The sequence below is a fragment of the Seriola dumerili genome, unplaced genomic scaffold, assembly GCF_002260705.1.
Source record: "Seriola dumerili isolate Sdu_G_001 unplaced genomic scaffold, Sdu_1.0 BDQW01000073.1, whole genome shotgun sequence".
Classification (NCBI taxonomy): Eukaryota; Metazoa; Chordata; class Actinopteri; order Carangiformes; family Carangidae; genus Seriola; species Seriola dumerili.
This window is the reverse complement of record NW_019174328.1, coordinates 6414457-6427524: the sequence shown is the minus strand read 5'-3', so window position 1 is coordinate 6427524 and position 13068 is coordinate 6414457. Positions and strand designations below refer to the sequence as shown.

Genomic DNA, 13068 nt, shown 5'->3' with positions numbered 1-13068 from the left:
GAGACTGTCTATGTTTGGTATGTGCTGGGGGGGCTTGAGGGTGAGGAAAAAAAAGACTTCAAGTCATGCTTTTAGTGCTTTCAATGTACTATTTCTTGTATTCTCTTCTTGCTTGTGAATGTGGTCACATTCTTTTAATAAAACATGCTTCACCATAATGCTCTGTATGAAATTCTTAAGGAATCTGTGTATGCTACTGGCTTGTATGTGGGAGACAGACAAAAAAAAAACCTCTCTGCAGTAAAGGCCCTTGCTTAGGAAAGCCATAGCACTTTGTTCTTTCATAACGCTATTATTTGTTCATGTCTAGTTTCATAATTTAGCCCAAATAAAGGGTCCGCTAGCCTAAAAGCTACTACTTCTTAATATTTCATTCACCTACAGGAAGGACGGAAGCCGGTCTATTCACGGTGAGGACTAGCTTATGGAGCGAGTAGCAAGAAATAGAAGTTTCCTTTTATTTATTTATTTTTTCGATTTTATTCCTTTTTTTTAGCCCTACATTCTTAAATACATACCCACACCACCCTCCTTCATGTTCTTAATAAATTCTTCCTTTTGAATTTTTGGTTTCAAATTCATTGTTTTTAGACAAAGCAACGGAATTTCCACAGCAGTGTAGCTAGAGAGGAGGCAGAGAAGTAATAAGGACAATAATGGTAGGTAATTTGGAAGTAGCTAAATTAATTTTTGAATCTAATCTACATTATGAGTGACTAAGGACTAATCCAGAAGAATGAATGGATCAGTTTTAACAAGTTCACACAGTAGGATGTGCCATAAGAGCTTAGCCTGCACTTAGGCTTGCATGCAAAAGCTATTTTAGCCCCCAAATATCTGGTTATGTGTGCCAGATGGCCATATGCTGGTTGAGCTTTAATTCCCTGAATGAAATCTTCTCAAGGCCACAGTGAAAAAGGAAGAAAAGGCTGTGGCCAGGGTACACAAAGAAAACAAGAGCAAGCTATTAATTTGGCAAAGCCTGAGTTCTGTGGCTGTTTATGTGTGAGACAGGACCTAATGGTCACAATAGCACTAAAGTCAGGCAGACCATTGGATAAGAAAGTAACCTTCTTAGTAACCTGCTTCTGATGTGCCAAAGAGGTTTACAAAGCCACAGTCAGGGCTTGAGGGGGGGCCAAGTCGTGTCTATTTTGACTGTTTGATGTCAACACATTGCTGAATGTCAGAGGTTAGCACTGGAGCTGAAATTACAAATATATCCTTTAATCTTCTATAGTTGTAACAATGAACATTTCACATCAGACATTAATTCTCATAATGCAAAACAACAGATGGTACACACTTATTAATCAAAAAACACAAAATATTTTGCAAAGAGATGGCAGCTTAAGCATGGCCAAAAGTCAAGTGATGAAGCTAAATAGAGCCCGTATGTAGACATGGATTAAATCTTTTCAGCAACAAACACTAAACCCCTATGGGCTTGAAAGGTTGCTTTAATTGTCGATTCCGATATTGCCCGATGTTTAATGGTAGTAAAAAGTATCAATCATCTAATAAAACATCTCAAACTTATCCAGGGTGGATAAGTTTGTTCAGTACATTTCATTATTATAAGATCAGCTCTTTTTGAAAAATGTAATCCAATCACTAATGAATTGTTGCTGCCCTATCGTGAACCCCCGCGGGAGTAAAGGCACTAAACTTTTAAATAAATAAATAATAAACTATTTTTATAAGACTCTGAGTAAATGGTCGGTTTGATTGAATACTGGTGAGAATTGTGGAGGACTGGCAGAAATGATTCCACCTGGCTATTGTATTTTAGATGCAGCCACACAACATCCCTCCTTCAACATGTAGTTTGTTGTTAAGTCATTCCGGGGATGGATTTGAGCTTCGTCGGGCCACCTGGTGTAGAGACATGTGCTGCAATGGAGCAATTTGGTGCAACAGGGAGGCAGGACAGGTGTCATCAGTCAGGTATGAAACCACCTTGAGGGACGTGTTACGAAAAGAAAAATAGATTGGGGAGGAGATAAAACGATTGGTTCTGAGAATGTGAGAGTTGGGGACTTAATAGGTGCACTCATATCTGTCATAATACTCTGTAATATGGTCTTTGTGAACTCTGTGGTCCTGAGGCTCGCCAGAGCTGTGGTAGAATCTGACTGTTGTGGGGATTACCAGCACATTTTATGTAATACTACACAGTGCTGGTGCATTAAAGCTCAGTGCCAGATTTTACCTCGTTTGGTGATTTAAACCAGTGTTTTCCCTCAAACACACATTTGAAAAACAATTTGTATCTGCCAAGTGTGAATCAGAGGTTTGACCAGTATGCTCTTGTTGTGTGGGTGTGTGGAAGAATCCTTCAAAGCATTCTCTCTGATAATAAAGGGTGTGCTAGCAAGTTCTGTATGTTTTCCTATTGAGAAATACGGGGCAGAGGGGAAAAGCCTTGCTTGAGTTAAACCCAACAATGTAAAGCCTGCTGTTCAATGACAACAGGAAATGCAAGAATGGGGTAAACCTGTCCCCTTATTTTATCATCAAATCCAGCACACGCTGTGAAAAAGACTCTCCCAGCCCTACTGGCACTAAGCCAAATTTACAGACAAAGTCATCTTAAACTTCAGACAAACATGATGACTCAACCCGATGACAAGATTTGTGAATCAAAAATCACAGAGCACTGTATTCATCGTTCAACATGGTCTTTCCCTTTTAAACAAATGCTTCCAGATGCACGAGCTCCCACCAAGGTTCATCGGACTACTTCAGCTTCATTCTCAACTCTTCAGCCTGTTTAATACCAATTAAATATTCAGGGACTCAGTACAGAGCTGTCATCCTTTGTTGCTGTTTTCGCCGTACTAAACAGCTCCTTTGTTCAGCCCTGACTACAAACTGATGAGGTCAGCAGGTCCATGTTTGTAATGGCCACAGAAGACAAGATCAGACCAGGCATGGCATGTTTAAAGGTATAGTCAGAGCTAAAGACACCTTGACCCAATCAACTACAGCTCATCACAACAGAGATAACATGACAGATCATATCTCTCTAGCATTCAGAAAATGATGAAATTATTGGTTTAACTACTGGAACCTACCGCATAGCCTCTTAATAAATGTAAGCCATCTTCAAGTTCATGCTTACTGCACCCAGTGAGTTCACAATGAGTCGACAGCAAACATTCCTACAGATACAGGTAAATCCTATGAGTGTCACATCCTTTGACAAGGTTATGACTGAGCTTCAAAATCCTATTAAGGTGCGTGGTCTGCCTGGCAGGAATGTTCTTTTGCCTACAGTCTACTGGTAGGATCAAAAGCCCAAGAGCAAAGCCTCGTTTAAAACAATCTCTAGGTGTAACCTACTGTCCAGGAAAGTTCAAAATTCCTGACAGAAATCAGACATGGAAAAAAAGTACAAAAATGTAAAAGAAAGTGTTTAAATGTGACAACAATTTACTACCTCTGCCAAGGAGGTTATGTTTTCACCTGTGTCTGTTTATTTTTCAGTAGTACCATCAGTCCAAGTACTGGACCGATTCGCATTGAATTTGGTCAAGGGATGGGGCATGAGCCAGGGGAAAACTTTAGGGTGCAGATGCAGTTCATTTACTATGAATTTGAATTTTTTTTCTCTGAAGTCTGGTGTATGTTGTTTGACACCAGCCTTGGCAGAGGTCTGTGCTCTCTGAGAGTTCTTCTAGTTTATGGGGTTATAAAGTCCAGGCACACTTAAAATGAAAACATTATCCTGTCAGTTTAAAAGTTGCAGAACAGTTACTTTGCTGCCAGAGGTGGGTGAATAATGACACATAATGATTACTTTTCTCAATACTGAGCAAGAATAACCTTCAGTTCTTACGAGGAAGTATTTGGAATTGTTAAACAGTATGAATAAATTATGTCGTAGAAAACTATGTCACAGTCAAATATTTATGACTTGAGGAGCCGAATTAGGTCTTTTCAAAAAATTATTTAAAGTGACTAATCTTAAAAGGTACCATATGTAACATTCAGACTAGGGATTGGCAAATTTCATTATTCAATCATCAGGAAAATTATCAATTCATTATTAATTTTTTGTATTAAAAAATGCCTATGGCAGAAAATACTAAAGAAAGCATCTTTTTCCTCAATGAAATCTTTATTCCAATAAGAAATTATAATCCAACGACTATCCTCTTAAACAAGGCAGTTAAAGTTTAATTGTTTAACTATTAAACGGAACAGAAAAGATATGCAGCGCTCCTAATGGCAGCAGAGCCCGAGGCTCTGAGCCAAACCTCTCCACCAATAACAAGCCAAAGATACGGCGCTTATACACAGCATTGCGATGTTTGCATGAGCTTTGTTATTTTTTAGCTTGAAATGTTCCCACACCAAACTTGACTATAAACCATATTTTAGACTATATTTGAATCTCCAGTACATGTGGATATGCAAGACTATAGTTTGACTAACGTGGAGTTTGTGTTGGAGTCTGTGTTGAGTTATTAGAAAATGTATGAGCCAGCAGAGATTATACCTTATCCTATTCAACTTGTTAGGTGTTGATTTATTTGTAGTGCTGACATTTCATCAAAAGAAACTATTTTATAAATAATAATACGTTTTACAATAAATATTTCATACAGACATATGGTGCCTCTGATTTAACTATTGCGACTACCACGATCATTTCTGTTTTGACTGATACTCTCAGCTTACTTAATTTTTCTGTAAACAGCGAACTTGTTTCTTTAATGTTTTTACCGACGCTTGAACATCTTTATTTATTTCTATGGTAAAGCAGTAACTGCGCACACAATACAGGGTATGGTGAATCGAGATTAGCAAATACTGCTTTAGGGAGAAATATGGAGCATGGTTGTGTGTTGTCAATGCTAATGATACTAACTGAACTGTGGTTTTCAAAGAGGCCTTCCATAACTGTGCTCTGACTAAAAACTATTTTCTGCAATGTAGACACTTCCAGAAAGAAAAATAAAGGGCCATTATGAACTGGGAAATGTGCAACTGATGAATATACAAGGGTCACCATAAGCAACTACTTTATTTCCTGAAGAAAATGCTCAAACTTCCCAGGGGCGAGGGATACTTAAAAGTTTATTTCTGAAATATCCACCAGTGCTGATAAAATGACTGGTGCATGTAATTATACTGTTTTTGCACATGAAATGAACAATGGCAGCCCAAAAGTGCTTTATGGCTACTCCCCCCAAGTCCATTTTCCCTAGCATAATATGTCAAAATGACAAATGTGCTGAATGTATCAGAGCTCCAGCTTTTCCAGATTTCCTGTATACACACCATGTCTTTCTCCATTATTAATTCTAAGATCAGTGATGCCAAGCTGAATTAAAACTGAAAGGTCACGCTCATTAGGACAGATGAAAGACAAAGCAAATGGTATCCTGCAAAATAACAAACACCCTTTAAAATATATGGTGTTAAAGCAGCTGCTGCAGAGGTGGACAGCAAAAGCCTTGGAGCTTTTGCACAGAAGACGAGAAGAGTGGCACATTTGTAGTGTGGGCTAATTGAACAAAGGCACATGGAGAGCAAGAGGGCTCCAGACAGTTCAGACTCCTTAATCTGTGATTAGACATGTGGGCAGGGCATCCAGCTCAATGCTATTTGAGAGCTGTCACTCTAGGGACTGTTATGTCCTCAACTAGACAGCAAAGGCAAAGTGATGATTCTTTTCTTGGGCAAGACAATGACAAGGGCAACATTTCCACCGAGTTAATGAGAACAGCAATGAGATTAAATGATCAAATGATCTCTGAGTGGAGCCAGAAGTAATTATGAAATTTTACCATTAAAAAATCATTTGACTGATTTTTATCATTTAATTTTCAATAATTTAGTAAATCTGAGTTCACTGATAATAGATAATGCTGACTGCAATGTTAATTTTCTCCAACACACCCACCACTACCTGTGCTTGTTTACAAGACCACACTCTGCTAGAATGTAGCACAGCATCTCTGACTGCCATTATGACAATGCTTCATGTTTTCAAATGGTCCGTCATGTGCTCTCATTCATCCGTGCCATAGTGTTTTGTGTCTGAAATAATGGTCTGTGTATTGCTGCTGGCACATACAGCTCAGGAAATGCCTGAATGGGAGAGGTGGGAAATAAGTAGAGCAAGCACTAGAGTGAAAATGAGTTGAGAAACATTGTCCCAAATGTGCCTATTTTGACAGGATCCTCCCTGTGTCAGTGGACAGTTTCCTCGCCTCACTTGCTGGCTCAGGAAGTTGGATCTCGTCACTAGCTGAGACCCCTGTATCCACCCACAGAAGAATCTGGCCTTTCTCCCATTCTGAGGTCCAAGCAGGGGAAAGCAAACCTTTCCTCTTTTTGTGGGGAATTCAACATGAGCATTCAGCGCGTCACCGTTCACTGTGTAGCACTAAGTTGAGCAAAATGTGGGCAATCTACAGCTCCAATCCTGCTCCCCCTACCCATCCCAGGTTGTTGGTCAACAGCAGAATACAGAAGGGGGCGGAGGGCAGAGTGAAGAGGCCTGGCCTCGGCTGCACCAGCAGCTCTCTAGCTGCCAGGAATGTGAAACGTTTCCCAAGGAAATTCCTCCTCCTCCAGGAAGGCAGGGAAGGAAACCATGAGAATTTTGACACATTTCAGGCAGTGGGAGTGAGCATGAAAAAGCGGGGAGTGAGGGTGCTGATTGGTCTACTGTTAGAAAAGTGTGTGAACAGCATGGTGGGGCAACATCAGTTATTAATAAATTTTCCCAAAATCTGAAATATCTTTAAAGGACCTACAAAAAGTACAAAATATCCCCAAAATTTGTTTTATTACTCTATATTAGCTCCATTAAAGAACAAATGCAATTGCACAGAACAAAATTCAATTACCAATATTATTGCTTTCAGCTTTTAGCTGCTTTAGAAATACAGCTGCCTATCAATGAGATATTATCCCTTTAAGTGAAATTATCTGCACTTTCCTTTATCCATGGTTGAGCTACCTCTCCAGTACCAACCCTTTAAGTCAAATGCTACAACTCTAGCATGACAATTACACATGAATATTATGTCACGTAACTATAGGGATACTTTTCCATCATAAGAGCAACAGCTGATTATTCCTTCACTTAATATGTGCCAAATATGGAACAATACGTATATTATTTTCCCCAAAATTTGCAATTCAACTTTGAAGAAAAGTCATCAGATAATATCAAGAGTAAGAGTATAATTAAAATGTGACAAGATCTTAGAGACTAAGCAGCTGTTTGACTTTAACATCACAGTAACACTGACATTTCTATACCTGTACACACTACATCAGTTGTCAGTCATGTTGGTGTAGCTGTACGAAGACTGCAAACATGACACAGGCTGATGTAGAGTGCTATGCACTCGAGATAGCTGATGGGACTTTGTTTATGATTCCAAAAGGAAGCAGAGGATTAAGCAGACAGTGTCTGTGTGTAGCATCAGATTACTAGCTCTTCTTTTCCTGTTATGAAATCAGATTACTGCAGCTCCCCTGCTAGGAGAAACAATATCCAAGCCTTGAGATGGAGGGGTTATTGAGGAGGTGAAAGGCTATAGTAAGCTCATATTATGTGAGAGACAGACCTCCTATTCCAATTTAGTGTTTACATCTATGGTTTAGAAATGAACATACAGAGAATTAGACATTAAATCTGAGAGATTAAGGCCAGGGATGTCACTATAGATTGCACACTAACAATTCAAACTTCAGGATATAATAACTGTCTGTATACATCACAGTATAGGGGATATGTACAGACTTGTAGCTGACGGCTTCATCTCCACTGACCTAAAACAAAAATGACACAATAATATTTACTGCAGTCCAGGCTTGAGTTTGTTTTTGTTTATCATTTTCATTTGCTGACATACACAGCACACATCAGTTTGATACACTGTACAGAATTGGAGCAGAAGAAACAAACATCTGACCAAAGCCTGCAAAGTTCACTCAATTACTATTGAGATATGGCTCTGTCACTCACAAGAGAATAAGGTCATCTTGGGACTCACATGAATCAAACAGCCAGAAAGAAGGATGCTCTGGTCAGCTGAGATAAACATCAGAGGAAATGAGGAAAGGATGTTGTTTTATAGCTTATGGGCACACCTGTAAGATAACTTCACGTCTTTCAATCTATATAATGAAACTTTTAAATCAGATATATATACTCAGAATAAAAATATCATGGACTAAAAATGCCATGGATGAAAAATCTCCAGATCTTGAAAATATTTTTCATTCAGTGACCCAAATAAGACTGTAATGTTTATTTGGAAAGCCTGTAAATTGCTCACAGATGTCTACCATAACAACTTCCCTATCATTCTGGAAACAATGAAGCCTGGCGAGCTTGTATGGCCAACATGACCAAATTACTTGGTTGCTCGCATCATGTTAGTGATGAGGGTAAATGTCACAACTTTTGACTCCAATTTGTAAAAGACCTTTGAACTTGGTAAGAAGCCAACCCTGTTCATGTTGCTACACATTCTTTATAGTTAGTAAATAAACATAGCACCATCCTGACCTCTGCATTTGTATCATTCCTGCAAATACCACATTGTTCCCTCAACAAATGCCTGCCTTGCCACAGTTATTAGGCAGGCCAGTTGGATTCCCAAGCATGCCGCTAAACCCCTCATAGATAATGCAAAGTCATTAGCGCTCACCATTTTTGGTCTGTTGACAAAAGAGACAGCTTTCGTGAGAGTAAAGCCATCGTACCTAAATATGTGTGTAAGAGATCAAGCTAGTCTTATATTTCACACTATTGTGTTTCGAAGTAAGAGCAAGTCTACAGAAGTTTAAATATGCCACCAAACCATTTCCACCATCTAGATCATCACCACTGCATTAAGCATGGATAAAACCTACGGATATATTCATTTTCAACAAAAAAAAAAGTTCTTAACTTATTGTACCACATCTAGGTAAAGTGTCTCTCTCTCCGCCTTTTTTCAGAAACCTAACCCCATCAATGTTTGACGTCCAGTTTACATGCACCCAACACACAGTGCATACAAGTCTTATCTTTTAGAAAAAAAATGTTAATTAATCCTGTAAGTAACATTAAAGAACGTTTCAATTGTTCTCCTGTGCTCTCCTTAGCTACTCTGGTTACTCAGCAACAATATCAAAGCACTGGTCAGCTATTTGTTGAGGGCAAAAATAGAGAAAAAGTAGGGTAGAGTCTCTCTGCTCCCAGCACCCCCTCCAGGGGTTTTGTGTTACTTTTGAATACAGGGGGGGGGGGGCTCAGCTTATAAGAAATAAGCTGCAACACCAATACCAAATGGTATTAGAAACATTTGACAATGCTTCTACAACTGTTCCAACAGGCCTGTTAAGGATAGAGCTGCCCCAACACTTATCTGGCAGGTAGAACCAGTCAAATATTGTATCACTCAGCAATAAAACTGTATGCAATAGCTAATGGCTGCATTCAGGTGAAACAAACAATTGATAATAAGTGCAAGAGTAAACAGCTCCTTGTACAAATAACAGATATAACAAATATTTACATAAATCTAGTTTGAGCTCTGTACTAGTCAAGAAGTACAAAAGAAAAAAGGCAGAGAAATAAGTCCATTACTGGCCCAATGCCATAGGTGTGTCAACAGAAAAACTGTCAGGAACCACAATCCCATGCTGAGGGGGCTACGAGAGCTGACAACATATTTTCCGTTGTGAATAAAATATTTTCCCCTCAGAATGGCCTTCAGCAGGGCTGCAAGGCTTTGAAGGATCAATTTGGTAAAATACAGTATCTTGCAATTATTAACAAACAACAGCTGTGTGTGATGTTTTGGAGTACCACAATAAAAACCATCAATTCCTGGCAGCCCCATGGCCTCATTTGAAACCATGCCACTTAGCTGGACACCCACATTTGCTACAGGCTAGTGGAGGAGCAAACAGCTGCACACAAAACAGCCCAGCCCCTGAAAGAATGCCAAGGCAGAATCCCCAAAACAGGCTTGGGGTGGGGTCCATGCAAGACCTTTCACACCAGTCGAGGATAAGTGGTGTAAAAACACATAAGGCAGAAATAGGCTTGGCATATTACTGTGAAAAACGCTGTGAGCAATGTTAACTCCAAGCCATCACGTCCAACAAAAATTTTTCAACAAGACTCTTTAGCCTAAATAAACAACTGTGTGGTATATCATTATCTAAGATAACTTCTACTCCATTACATATCAGATCTAACAAATTATCCCAGTCAGATATCAACAACAAGACTCGTGTCGAGCAGCTACTGCAGTCTGCTGAACAATGACTGGTAAGCATTTACTCTATACCTCATTAATTATCCATTTCATCCTCACCCTTATTCATCTTTGATACCGCACCCTGTATGTCATCCTCTATAGAGAGGAAGCAGATAGTGTAGAGGCAGAGATGTGGAAAATCAATGTGCCGTGTGTGGTACACTCTATATATGCACTGACATGTCCCCTGCTTTTTCTACTAGCCAATAGCCTTAAAACTTAATGGACACAGCTATAGAAGCACTCAAAGTCTTATCTTAGATCGCCTCACTTGTAGTTGCTTGTACAGTACATCAGTTTTATCTAGTTGTGACTAAAGAAAAGACATTACATCACAGCTAAATATCAATGATTTTATTGTTTTTACTGTGGCAAATGTGAAATAAAGGCAGCAAAATCTAACTGTCCTTTCAAGAGCCAAAATAAAAAAAATAATGGAATCATATTTTCTCAAATGGGACTTCAATAAAATAAGGTAGCAAACCATTCTCAGTGTAGTTAGCTTCAAATGAGCTCAGTTACAACGGACAAAAAAAAAAATTCAAACAAGGATTTGAAAGATTGCTATCATTGTAAATTATCCATGTTTTTCGCATGCTATGACTCCATTCACACTTGCATCCTTATGCAGACACTAAAGAGGCAGCAGGCAAACACACACACGCATATCGACTGTAGAGGAAACCCTCCCCTTGCAAGCCCACTTCTCTCCCAATGAGTGGAACAGATCTAGGTCAGCACTGATTAATGTGCCCACAGATCCCAAGAGGTTTCTGGTCAGGTGGCAGCAATGCCTGCTCACTGACGATGAATACTAATGCAGAGTATTACTGAATATTACTGCTGTACTCGATATTCAATGGTGTCATCAGAACAACATCAATACAATGCGGATGGCTGCAAGTATATCTGCATACAACAAAAGTGACAATGAAAATCGTTTACTCCCTCCTGTTGTGTCAACACTATGAGTGGTGGTGTTACGGCTGTATGTGACCAGACAGCTCATGACACACAGTGCTGTTAAAGGATGAAAAGGATGCATGTTACTTGTGAGACGAACGGCATCCATGCCCACTGTATTTATAGATAGTTATGTTGCTATTAGGTGGCATGCATTCCGTAAATCGGTTCAAGCATAGGCCTGCTCGACACAAGAAAATATGATATGGGCAAAGCTTTAAACGATGTAACCACAAAGCAGAGGACTAACTGATAAACTAGTTGTCTGAACTTTTGTAAGCTAGTTGTCATAACGGTCGAAATAAAATTCAACACACCAACTGACAACAAAAAAATTACACACTTTGCGACCACGTCTAAGTTATTGGTGTATATGTAGCAATTTATCGTTTGGCATTTTAGCCAACTACATCTTTACTTAGAAAAATACGAAATGAGTGGAACGCTTTTAGCACGAAACATGAGGAAAACACCAGTGCTATTTGCTAGGTAGCTTTAGCATTAGCCAGCTTGCTAGTTAGCATGCTGGTTAGCCTACCCAACAATGTTTTGGAAATGTGTTGCAGCTCGTCTCTCGTGCCTACCGTTACAGTCACCGAGGGCGTTGTTTGTACAACGTTAGCCTAATATTTATTAAACGATGTGGTGATTTGTAAACATTGTGGTTTGTGGTATTTTACGCTAACACAACAATGTTAACGTTACCTCGGAACGCAGCTTGGGGATGATCGGTCTATCTCCCAGGTCGCAAAGAGGTTCATGGGTACAGGCATGCTGCCGGAGCCCGAGCCCAGGACCACAGCCCCGGCTAACGCTCCGGTCGGGAGGGTTGTCGGTGCTGGTCCACCACCGCCACCGCTGCTCGGGTTCAGGAAAGCGGCCCGGACGCCTCCTCTCTCTACAGCCGCCGCCATCATCACCTCCACTGCCTGGGGAGCAGCTCTAGCTAAGTGTCGGACGAACGCGGGAGCCGCTGAACTCTGTGCTGCCTGCTCCTGCTCCTCCAGACTCCCAGCTACTCTACGCTGCCTGGAGATGCTGATAGGCGGGGCGGGGCATGCCTCTACTGATAGAGGGCAGCACGTCTGCTTTTAGGGTGGGACATCTTTACTATTACCCAGGCATCAAAATATACTATACTCATTTTACAGGTTTACCGATAAAGATCCAGGAAACATTGAGGACTAATGTGGAAAAAAATTGCCTTGTTCATCTTCTGTTTCTTGACGCTGTGAACTGTTTGTGAAAGCAGAAATGACATGAAAACAGTTATTTCAGGGGTGCTTACTTTGAAATGCTATAGAAATATCTGAGAATGTGATACGGGCCCTATAGAGGAAAGCTTGCAAATGTATGGTTTTAAACACTTATTTGTGAATATGTATAGAGGAGATCATACATTACCACCTGAAAATAGTTTCAGACTTTTGGATCACACTGTGAGTAGGGTGTCTGCATCTGATTTCACTGAAATTAAAATGTTAAACATTTGAATGAAATTAAATTGTGAGAGTTTGCAATATGATATATATTTCTTTAATATCAGTACACAACAGTTGTGTGTGTCTGATTACTTACTGCACTTTTCTGTCAATAAAATGTGTCAAGGTGGAAAAGCACTCAAGCAACATTTGTATTTTTCATCATCTGACAAAGTTAAAAACAATTATTTAGGAGCACCTTTAGAATTTCTACTTCTGTCTGTGACACAGATCTGTTGGGGTGCATTCTCCAGTTACCTTATGAAGTAACTGTAGTCTTCAGCCAGACACAGATGTCATCAGGTGGTACCCAACATTCAGTAAGTGTTTCAACCGTT

General features: G+C 39.8%; 1 protein-coding gene across 1 annotated transcript in view; it reads right to left on the bottom strand.

Annotated features, from left to right (window-relative positions):
* LOC111220574 (phosphofurin acidic cluster sorting protein 2-like) overlaps positions 1–12305 on the bottom strand; it is a 49158-nt gene extending 36853 nt beyond the window's left edge. The window contains exon 1 of the mRNA XM_022743692.1: positions 11955–12305. Within this exon, the coding sequence (XP_022599413.1) occupies positions 11955–12166 (212 nt within the window). The 5' untranslated portion in view covers positions 12167–12305. The remainder of the gene's footprint in view (positions 1–11954) is intronic.
* Positions 12306–13068: the final 763 nt, after the last annotated feature.